This window comes from Pleurodeles waltl, chromosome 9, assembly GCF_031143425.1.
Source record: "Pleurodeles waltl isolate 20211129_DDA chromosome 9, aPleWal1.hap1.20221129, whole genome shotgun sequence".
Taxonomy (NCBI): domain Eukaryota; kingdom Metazoa; phylum Chordata; class Amphibia; order Caudata; family Salamandridae; genus Pleurodeles; species Pleurodeles waltl.
Window position 1 is genome coordinate 312,772,354 of NC_090448.1, and position 12,168 is coordinate 312,784,521.

Sequence of the window (12,168 nt, forward strand, 5' to 3'; positions counted from 1 at the left end):
CCTGGTAGCATAACTGCTAATATTGTTCATGAAGAACTTGGTCTCCCATTTTTGGAAGATGTGGTTAGATTGGTCCCAGTACTATTGTGGCTGTCAGTGCGGGCCTGGCCTGAAGCACCGCTCACTTAGTCTTTGAATTAGATTGTCTGATTCTTGACAGGCTGTATAAATGTAACTGGCTCATGTACATGAAGAACATTCTGGACAGCATAAATAGATTTGAGCTCTTTGTGAATCCAGGGTCTATAAATAAAGATGCTATTTTATAGATAAAGAATGAGCTAGTCAGTTGGGCTATGGAAGAAAGATGGAGTAGTAGCCAAGATAAAGGTCTAGTGGCAGCATACTTTCTTTTGTGTACGACTCCTAAAATTGAGTGATACTTATTAAGGGTACTCAGGCACTATAGTTTTTATATAGTGTGGTTTGTTTCGGTTGGGTCTGGCCATTTTTTGGTGGCCTATCCGTCGAACACACCTGCAGCTAGGGACTTAATGCGTTGTCCGTGTGATTCCTTCACGCCTCAATCTCAGCTACCTGTGGTTTTATTTTGTGGTTTACACCACAAACACAGAAAGGTCATCTTAACCCCACTTCTTATGGCCCTAAATATTAGCTCTTATAAGGAAGCAATGCTATATTTGCAGTTGTTGGAAACTGATTTAGTGTGTGCCACTATGTACTATTTTTATTTCATCTGTCGTGAGCGCAAGGAAAACTATTGGTAAATGATTTGTCATCTGGATGAGTTGAGCTGCATCTATCCGTATTTGCTGCACATTGGTATTTTAGTTTTATATTATTTATTATGTATTTTATGAAGTCTGTGTTTAAGCTGACTTCTGATATTAATTGAATAGATTTTTTATGAAACAATGTTTTTATTGGCCTTTTATGCTTTTTATGACCTACTTTTTTTAAACCAGTGATCTTGTTAATTCATATGTATTTTCTGTAATGACGTTTTACAGCCTTTTTGGCCAAAATAAAGTTTCTTTGACTGAGTGACTCAAAGAAGTGAGCTGCCCAGGATCCAGGAGGGCCTTGCTTCCCAGCTGGCCATGACTGATTAGGTAATTTGAACATCCATACGTTTGATGATACAAAAGGAACATTCAAGTGTTGAAACTGCATTTCCCTAGAAACTTCTGACATTTGGGTAGCTGACAGTAATTCAAAGGATTTCCTTTTTCTCATAGACATTGTTCCCTAGGTTGTTTTGTTGATTCCAGACCTCCAGTATGACTGAGGGTTCTGGTTATAGTGCAGTTTAGAATTGTGGATGGACCATGACCCTAAAATCCAGTTGCCTGGCTGCCAGTGGAACAATGTGGTACCCCAGAGTCCATAAATGGCCAACCAATCAAAACATTTGATTGTCACCAGAAATTGATTAGGTATAAGCCCCTAAATGCTGATACCCTATGAGACCTACTTTGGGTGGTAGACTAATGTTACAGACTAGTTTGAGATGGACTGGTCTCCCTCTGAATCGGGTCTAGTGTCTCATCTTGCCAAAGACCAAGTGGTGTCCACAATAACTAGAACTTGGACTTGAGATCAGTCCATTTGAACCATAAAATTATATTTCCTCCCGGTCAGAGTTCAAGTTCACTTACATGTGTTAGTGTTTTGGGTATTTACAGCATTTTCATGCCTTGCGGAAGATTCTTGCCTTGCTGGGATTAATCTTCCCCACTCCACCAGACTATTCCTTTTTTCATCCTGGGTCACCGAGAATCCAGGACAAAGGACAGATGTAGCATAGCATACTTATTACATTTTTTAGAATTGTGTTTGCCATATTTGTTCTTTTTTAATTAGGTAATTGGAAACAAAGACCTAGCAGGCGATGTGAAACTCAAAGGTTTCCAAACACAGCTGAGGACTTAAGAGCCACAAAATAGGATAACATAAACCAATACCAATGTTATTCATATTGGACATCTTTGCTGCATAAGCCCTTCAAAGCATCTTCGGGTGGCACCTTGACCCAGATGCTGCAACCACTTTACTCTTGTTGTGCCTACCTTCATATTTAATGTGTTACTTTTTGGTATTGCAAATTATAATTTTAAAAAGTTACATTAAAAAAACACTTCTCTACTAGCACTGACTTTCAATGTGTTGTTACTTCTGTTGTGCAGTGTTCAACTAGATTAAGCCTTGAATGAGTGACTACCGTAACTTTTGGGGAGTCAATCATAAAACAGGACTACTTAGCTGTGTAATAGCACTCAATGCACTGTGACACCAGAGGTAAAGTTTTGTTACTTATTAGAGAACTGACACTAACCACTGACTGCCTGTGGTTGGCTAAAACTCCTTTAAAGTTCTCAACTCTTCAAGGGCAGCAGGTCAAGTAGAGAAGGCTTACTCTACGAGGTGGTTTCTTTTGGAACTCTACAAGGACAAAATGGAGGTTTATTTTCAGAGCTGTGAAGGACCCAGGACTAGTAGGGCTAGAGATCCGTGACGCAAGGATCGAGAGGTATTTCCAGAACTGTGTATGTAGCTAGAACCAGTGCAGTTAGTAGTGCTGAAGACCAAGCTCGAGGTGCGCCTTGCAAAGCGCAGTGTAGAGGTCGAGTACTGGCACTTCGGGTAGTGTTGGAGGTTGGGACTTTGAGATGATTCTTGGAGGCTGTGTAGGTGCCCACTACCACAGTACTGGTGAAATTGAGGACTGAGGTACACTGCCTCATACATGAGGCACCAGCACAATGCCATAAAAGTGAATGCAAAACCCCCTTCTTACCCTGCAGACCTGTCCGATGCGGGAGTAAGAAGGCTTCCCCGTACCATGTCCCTCCACGGCTGTCTCCCGGAAGAAAAAGTAGATTTTGTCATCATCTGGGTTCTCACTTTCGGGGATCCAGAACACATTTACAAACCGTGGCTCTGTGGAAATCAAAACAACAAAAAACTAAATTAGAACCAGAGGTGAACAAAACTGAGCAGATTTGTCAACATTCCCATCATGCATTGTGTCAAAAATGCCAGCATTTTATGAACCTGTAGAAATAGTATTCACGCATAGAAGAATGAAATCTGCAAAAATGTGTTTTTTCAGTGCATTTGGTGGCTGAGTTAATATGGGAACCAGTGTGAACAGTGCTACTTGTAGTGGCTTTCTGAGTTGTTTCTCCATCATTTTAAGAAGACTTTTGGCAAAAATCGGTATATGCAGAGGTTCTTCTCTGCACTAATGTTGTGTCATCAGGCCACTTAAAAGAACTTTGCTGCTGTATGAAAACAGCGAACAGATGACTTGCTTGTATGCCGACATACACCCAGACAATTATGTCAAAGTGGAAACGAGTGGTTACCATCAAATGTTGTGAGTACAGATAGCCTACTCAAAATATTCTAGGCCCGGTTCACAAAATATGAATTTGAAACTCACACATTTACTCAAGTTGCCTTACATCTTAGAACTGTAGAGATTTCTGAAATTGAATAATTTCTCAAAGAATTACAGGACTGCTGGGAATGGTGGACATCAAAACTTCCCAGAAGTATTCACGTGTGTCTCCATTTACACATTACCGGTGGGTTCAAGTGTACATTTGCACCTCGTAGCGTTTTCTGTTTCTCTGCGAGGAAGCCTCTTCCCCAATGGGACCTCCCATCTCCTACAACCCCATTACTGTTCGGAGTATTTCTGCCCATTTTCACTATTGACAGTTTCTACCTGCAGTTGGTATTTGCCGGATACATATGTTCCCTAAGTATTATGGGCAAACCCACCCTATAAAGCCCCCCGCCCCCAGGCGAGATTAGTTCACACCGAACTTTCACTATATTTGCAGAATTCATATGTAAGTAAATCTCATTGTATTCCACTATTCCTGGATCTGTGATTCGGGTGAGGGGGTTCACCCTCACAAAGAGCCTATCTTTGCACATCTAAATGTCACTGAGCTGCACAAACCTCTTTAGGAATCCACCAGTTAGTGACTCGAATTTAGTGACTGTGGGTTGTGAGGTCTCATGCAGACAGATGATAAAATGTAGGTAAACTGGGTAAATCGCAAATACATTTTTTTTTACAAATAAATAATCTGGGCAAATCGCAGTTACTGGTATACTCGAGAACAGCAAGAGACACCTATGGTCTAGAAAACAGTTTAAAATCTCTACTCACTGTCCCATTTATACTTGGTGCAATTGCAGTACACAGAGGGAAATACATGTTACCTCATTATCTAGCCATGCCAGCAGTGGTAGCCATGAAATGCACCATAAAAGTGCAGAGATCGTGAGGCAGAGGTGAGAAAAATATGGGGAGAAAGTCCGGTTCTTTAAACCACAGGTTGTTTGTACCAAGTTCCCACAACCTCCCATTTAAGATTGATGGGCGCCTGCCTGGCTTTCATGAAGGCTGTGTAAATGCAGCATGTCGTAGAATGTATGGATTGGATACAATGCTGTTGCGTCACATACATTATTGTTGACATACAGGGTAGATATGACACTGACAGCCCTTTGTTAATTCCTGGCGGTGTGGTCAGGGCACTGAAGAAGGGGAAAAGTTCATATTTAAAGACTAATACTTTTAATTGCTGTCAGTAGAGGCGTATGTATTAAAGTAAGAGGCAAGCTTTCAAGAAGTAACCTATTTTTACTTTAACTCATTTTACAATGGTCAGACCCCTGCGAACTCCCAGGAGGATAGAATCCTGAGGGATTTGCACCCCTAAAGTCTGAAAACCATGCGCCTTAAGTGATGCCCATTTCTAGCACTGAGCTATCATCGGGCTACAAGAACATTTCAATTTTATAACACCGAGGCCTAATAATGGGGTAAAAAGCGAGATTTCATATTCCTTGAACTGGGGTTAGTCCTGGCAAATCGACAAGTCACTATTCATTGGCTTTCCCCATCCCTTCCCAGAGTGCGTGCGTGGGTGAAAAATGTGGCTGAATGGGCAGTGGCTGAGGAAGGACGTATGCGTAAATGTAGGAAGGATATAAAGCTGGCAAATGATTTACAGGGATGGGCTGCCATACTGCCTGACCTACTTGAACCCCCGGATGCTAGACCACCACATTGTTGATATCTGGTTGCGGACACTGTGATGGCATATTGAGCTGTATGACTGGATTCTATAACTGGCTTAAGCCACTGCGTCAGGAGCCTAAGAACCTAGATTGCATATAGAAGAAAAATTTTCTCTCCATGAAGTTGTGTACTTGAAAATTGGAATGTTCTCAAATACCATGTTATTACTCCAATACCCAAATTGGGTGCAGAGATGGTAGAGCGAGGATGAGTTAGGGATGACGGGAGGGATAGTATGCACTGTCATTAACATGCCTGTTTCATATGGATATTATATGCTGATATGCCAATATCAACATATACAAAAAAATTACATCTATCTATATCTATAGATAGATAGATTTTATATATATATATATATGTATGTGTGTGTGTGTGTGTGTGTGTGTATATATATATATATATATATATATACACATTTTTTTTAGATTTCTACAATTTAAACCTCACTCCTGCCTCACACATTTTTCCAACAATTCGGACAAAAGTGGGGCTACCATAATCATCTCAATGGCGTATTACTACAACACATGTACTCATGCGATTAAAATGAAGATGCTGGAAGACTGAGAGACACCTACCGGGATTTGAAGATATGACCAGAACACACCGAACACAGGCTTTTACAACAGATGCTTTAATCAACTACATAATAGAAGGGCCGGATCAATGCTAGATTTTTAGAACCACCAGTTTGTAAATAATGTCCATGCAGATTGCACATACATTTATCCTATGTGGACATCCACCCTATCTGGCATGAATTTGACCATTGTGGAACATTAATGGACAACGCTGAATAAAACAGTTTACAGTTTTATCCGTGGGGACTGAATTTGAAAACTATTAGTTGCCTGGCTTAACTTACATTAGTTCCTTCTACAATGTGTCACTATTCAGCTATATCAGCTTTGAAACGTCAGGGTGGAGGGACATTGCATTAAACAAATTCCTACTTGCCATATGGTAAAAGATGGTGGCGGGCTGGCCACTATCCTGACTGATCTTCCAACGATTGTCCTTCCTCAGTTTCTCATTTAGACCACCGTCAGAGTTCATGCCAGCCTGATTATGTGGCTGTCTTGTAGATGCCAATAAGTTGACCCTCTTATATCAGACTAGGGTTGGCCAGCAAAGATAATATTCAGCTGTGTGAATACTGTCCTTTATTTACAAATAGTTGCAGCAACACTAAACTCGTAACTTTTAATCATGGGCTCTCTTCTGTTACAATGACATTGGAAGACACTGCCTTAAATCAGTTTCCACGTATAAGTGGGTGATTAACAGAAAAGGGAGTAACTTAATTCTGAGATTTACTTCCTGATTCAAACAATCATTGACAAAGCCAATTGGTCTCGCTTATGTGCTCTACTGGCTTTGCCAATCTGTGTAGCATCGATAAAACCAAAATGCTTTTTGCCAATGCTGTGAGGGCATTGATACCGTACACCCTTTGCTACAAAAATGACTGCACGATCCACAGATGAACACGTATGCGTTATGAAGTCATGCTGCCACTTCACTCAGTAGGTACGTACACGCATAACCATGCATGGACACGCCTAATGAATAACATGGATGCCCTTATGTTTTATTTATTGATTTGGAATGGCGAATGCCACTTGGAGTGGAAATTTAAAAAGTATTAATTTTCACTTGTGCAAAAGAACATTCGTGAAAGCAGACCCATCCGGCAGCAAACGGGAGCTGCATAGCCCTCCAAAAAGTGTAAAAATAGCAGAGGGGGAGCTCGAAGAATGAGTGCGTATGGGGAGGTGGTTAAGGGAAAGTAACAGGCAGTAAGCGTTGGAGCAAGACGCCCAACTTTTTCCAATTAAGTGTAGCTGCACACACTTGGTATGAAAAATCACTGCAAATATTGGCCAATACGTTGGGCAAATCTTCACCGACTGTGCACTGGCAGGACGTGCTCCATCCCTGGTAACATTTACGTTTCAGTCCCAAACCTGCGACTGCCGAAATCCCTCAGACCCGGATACATACCGTGGCCGGAAGACCCGCGAACACGATTGCCCAGTTTCTTATCCTGTAATCAAGATACCTAATTGGCTCTCATAAAGGGCACCATTTCATATCTAAATAGAACATATTTTTAGTAAAATGCCCCCCCCCCCCCATTTAAGTGGCCACTTTGTTTCTTCCTAAACGAGGGAAAAGCAGGTGAGAGTGATTTTGTTTAAGACTCATTTGTATGTACAAACTCTCATTTGTAGATGTTTACAGAGAAAGGTAGCGGTACTACCCAAAGCTCTCTGCTGATGAAAGAACACACTGCCAGGTGGGCAGCAGAGGGAAAGGGTATTCGGGCAGCTAAATGCAACCCTTTGGAAGCTAAGTGGATGCATTAGATTTATTAATCGGTGTAAACCTCTCGCAGTTTGAGCACCTTTAAGAACGCTTATCCTGGACTGGGAAACATCTGCTAAGCTTGGCAGCCGCTAGGCATCAATAGATGTTGAAAGCAAGACTGGGTCAGATTAAAATGATTACAGAAATGGGCGCCTGCGGTCTGGTGCAGGTGCGAAGAGAAGCTGTTACCTGCGCCTTCAGGATTTTGAGAGGATTTTGAGCCCCGAGTTACTGATATGCGCTGTTTGCATCAATCAGGGTACAGGTGTAATACAAGTAACGATTTCTTTTTAATTAGAAGACTAACAATATGCAAATATCTGAGCTAGTATGCGCTTTTTTAAAGCAGTTAAGTATTGTTTGTTCAGGGCTGTTTCATGCTACTCAGTTTGACTTTTGGAGATCAGACAGCAGTTGTTTTGCAAACTTGCCACAAGGCGGCAGCAGAAATCCACCAAAAACCTGATGCCGTTCTCTATTCGTCTGAACATTCCTCTGATAAAGACGCCTCCCCTACTTCTAGTGCGCAGCTGAAGTTATTCCTGTTATAGCAACATTCTCCTGATAGCTTAATCTTTCTACAGTCCCAGAGGGATCCTCCCTGGGTAAGTAACTGCTGCTGTAAGCACCTTCAGCGAAGAAGCAATGTCTGCCCGCACGGGCACAGCGCTTTCAACTGACGCAGGCATCCGTGCGCCAAGGGAGCCGCTGTGAGGTGACAGAGACGAACGAGGCCAGAGGTTGAACCCATCACGTCTCATTTTAAGGAGGGGAGGGGTGCTGGGGGTTTATAGTGTGTAGTGAAGTCTGCACTGTGGCTGTCTGTGATGTTAACATTCTGTAAATTGAATTTATGTAGCGTTTACTATCCCTGGCGAAGCGTTAATGAGGTTTTTCACTACAGCTGGACCAACATTTGTTTTCCTGATTTCCAAGCAACTGTCACGCCACATTCCTGTGGGGTCAGAGCTATCACAAAGCGTGTAATTCCTCTGCTAGCCTGTAGGCTGGCAGGGGGCTTTCTACCAGCTCGTAATTGGGGTCTGTGTGTCTAGGAGGGATCCCTTCCAGGTTGCACGATAATGAACCCCCAGAAGCCACCACTGGACAGGGGTCGGTAGTGCATCCGTCGTACAGACACAGTCGGCACTGGTGGTGAACTGCAGACCTTTGTGGAAGGCGCTGGTACACTGAACCCCGCGACCGTTTTTTGACAGAACATTGTTAGCAAAAATACCGTCTAAAAAAAAAATCGTGTCTTAGTTGTAGTTTACACAAGAAGTGTCCTATACCGTATAGATTTTGTATGAGCTCATGGTAATGCCGTTTAGGACACAGAACCTGAAAGATGAAATGGCATTCAGGTACCAGACCGTAATTCCACGAGCGCTCAGCGCACATGATGTTGCCGTACTGATATTACTGGCTGCCAAACAGTTTGGTACCGTACATAGCATCACATATTTTAAAGATTCCCGCGATTAAGTCAATTTCGGTAAGTCCTTTCGCCTTCTTCTCTTTATGTGTAGCAACAGACTTGTTTACAGCGCACTGGCTGGTGTGTCAGCACACAATTCGCCTAAATGCATTGTGGTAAATGAAGTGCATAAGAGCACTCACTTTAGTTGAAAGACTTTAGTACCCCCCTTGGTATATCTATAACTCTATGGGTACTTTTTTTTTTGGGGGGGGGGGGGGGTCTGGTAAGAGATACCCAGTACTTGCTGCACAAACAATGGAGATTACTGAAGTTTTTCAACAGAAGTGTTACCATGCACTGTGGTACCATAATGCATTTGGGAGAAATGCGGGCTGGTCCACCTTGCATTGTGCGATCCCTCCTTTCGTCATCGACCCACGGAAGTTGTTCCGCTAGCGGCTTCAACACGACGCTGGTAACAGGGATACTGAAACTAAACGGGGAACGAGCAGCGCTTCTAGCAGTGAAATAATGCCTTTGTGATCCCGCAGCACCACACTTAGGGGCTCTGCTCTCAAAGATGTAGGGTGTAGGGGATTCTCTGAAAGTCAGAGAACAGGATAAAAAACGTGGAAATGATTCTGTGCACCAACGATGGTAGCCTTTGCAGCCCTGGATGCAGAGCATGGTACAGACGCTGGTGGCCTCCAGCGGTTGTGAAAGAACTGTAGGGAAAACCTATGCCACTTACTTGCATGAACTTTAATTCATGTGACGGGGACCTTCGAGTGTACTGCCAAGAGACCTTCTCGGGAGTGCGCCCGTGCTCACCTGTGATGTTTGCGTAGCTGGAGCGAGCAGCCAGAAGCTGGCCGGGTTCATGATCCCTAGGCAGCACAGGGGCATTCCTAGAAACCCACCACATGAAGGCACGCGGGACACAGGACAGACCAATCAACATAAGGTAGGACTATTTAAACTGGTTTTGCGCATATATAAACTGCTCACCTTACTGAAACTAACAGTCACCGGCAATGCCCCAGGTGCAAATGGAATCCAGATCTACAGTGGAAGGAACTATGGGGTTGGCAGCTCAGAATACATAAGTGACAGTGAAAAAAAAACGTAACAGAGGGCACTGCAAGCAGAGAGGCGGTGCTGGCGATAGGTCTGGGCTGTATATCAAGTATCTGCCTCTTTTATATTGGGAAGGAGAAGACCTGGATGTTTTAAGTGGCCTGGACGAGATGCCCTGAGTGATATAGAGGGGTGTGTTAAGCAGCCCTGGTAAGATACCTCGACTGGCATGGGCAGGATACCTCCAGCTACATAGCTAGGATGCCTCAAGTGGAATAGGGCATGCCTCGAAGAGCATGACTAAAATTCCGTGAGTGGTTAGGTGGGGAATGCCTCAACCGGTATGGGTAGGATGCCCGGAGCGGAATGAGCCGGATGCCTTGAGCAGTATTGGTGGAAACCCTGAAAAGCAGAAGTGGATGGGTGGCATGGTTGTATGATGGAACCACACATGCGGCAACCATGCATGCCTGAACAACGTGGTCGGAACTCTGACAGCGTTGTTTCCCTTTACAATGATTTTTCGTTGTAAAGGCATGCCTAGTAAAGGCATGTGTGGAAACGGCATGCATGGTTGTAACCCTTAAACCCTTAAAAACTACCCCAATCCCCCACACCCATCCTTAGCCCTAAAACCAACCCAAATCCCCAAAAATAAACTAACCCAACCCCTAAAAATACCCATACCCCCCCACCCTGCCCCTAAAACTACCATGACCCCCACCCCCTAAAACCTAAACTACCCCGACCCCCCCCCCACCCGCCCCTAAAAACGAAAAATACCCTGGCCCACCACTCCTGCCCCTAAACCGCCCCAACTCCACACCCCAAAAACTAAAAATACCCTGACCGTGAAATACCCACACCGTGAAACCACCGTGACCCCCCACCCTCCTAAAACCTAAACTACCCGACAGCCCACCCCGCCCCTAAAACTACTGTGACTCCCCACCCCCTAAAACCTAAACTACCCTGACCCCCCACCCCATCCCTAAAACTACCCCAACCCCCACCCCCAAAAGCTAAACTACCTCGACCCCCAACCCTAAAACTACCCCAACCCCCACCCGCCCCTAATAACTAAAAATACCCCAACCCCCCACACCCGCCCCTAAAACTACCACGACCCCCCACCACCTCTAAAACCTAAACTACCCAACCCCCCCACCCCATCCCTAAAAACAAAAAATACCCTGACCCCCCCACTCCCGCCCCTAAACCACCCCAACCTCCCACCCCAAAAACAAAAAATAGCAGACCCCCCACCCTCGCCCCTAAAACTAGAGACCCCCTACCCTTGCCCCTAAAACCCGCCCTGAATAGAAAATTACCCCAACCCCACACCTCCGCCCCTAAAAACAAAATAACCCGGACCCCCCACCCCTTCCCTTAAAAAATAGCCTAACCACCCTAACCCCTTCACCCCCTGCCCCATCCCTAAAAACTATCCCCAACCCAGCCCCACTTACCTGACCACGTCCTCTCCTGATGGATCTTCCTTTTTCTCTGCCTTAACAACGCATGCGCGTTGTTCAGCACATGCATGGTTAAGGCAAAGAAAAAGGCCTGGTTGTTCAGGCAAGCGTCGTTCCGCTTGCCTGAACAACGGAGGCTTGGTTCCGGACACATTGTTCCGTATCTTTCCCAAGTGGCATAGGTAGGTAGAATGCTTGAGACGTCCTGTCCACCCCAATTGAGGCACGCTCATGATGCCTCGAGTAAGGGTGGAGAGAATGTCTCAAACAGCACAGGCAGGATGCCCTTCGCGCTGCGCTGCACACTGTGAACATGCGCTGCTTAGAAGTAGCTGTCCAGCCCAGCATTTGTTTACATGGGGGCACTGGGAAGCAAGAGCATCAGGGTAAGCACAACAGAGCTTTAGAAAGCCCTCCATATACAGTGCTGCCAAGAACGAGGAATTTGACCACATGGGCTGAAGTAGTTTAAACCCATCCAGAGCCCGGCCTAAAAGACCTAAATTGAACCATCCAGTGCATAGACAAAACACTCCTCTTTACCCAGCCCTGCATCTCTAACAATCACCAACAACAGGCATTCTAGAATGTTCCTTTGGTTGATGATGTCATCTGAGATTTGAGATGTATTGTGATGAAATAATTTGCATGGTGGCCACTTTTAATCAGCTGGCGGACCGGGCATTAGCCCAGTAAACGTTACAGCCAGTCTGTCCCTGGCATTAGTATTCGGATGTCCCCAAGCCTGGAATGTTGAG

General features: G+C 44.5%; 1 protein-coding gene across 5 annotated transcripts in view; it reads right to left on the reverse strand.

Moving 5' to 3' along the window:
- The window catches only part of SEMA3B (semaphorin 3B), a 268,305-nt gene that overhangs the window by 43,020 nt on the left and 213,117 nt on the right, over window positions 1–12,168 (reverse strand). For all 5 annotated transcript variants that reach the window (XM_069206818.1, XM_069206819.1, XM_069206816.1 and 2 more), the window contains one exon: window positions 2,759–2,901. In XM_069206818.1, the coding sequence (XP_069062919.1) occupies window positions 2,759–2,901 (143 nt within the window). The remainder of the gene's footprint in view (window positions 1–2,758; window positions 2,902–12,168) is intronic.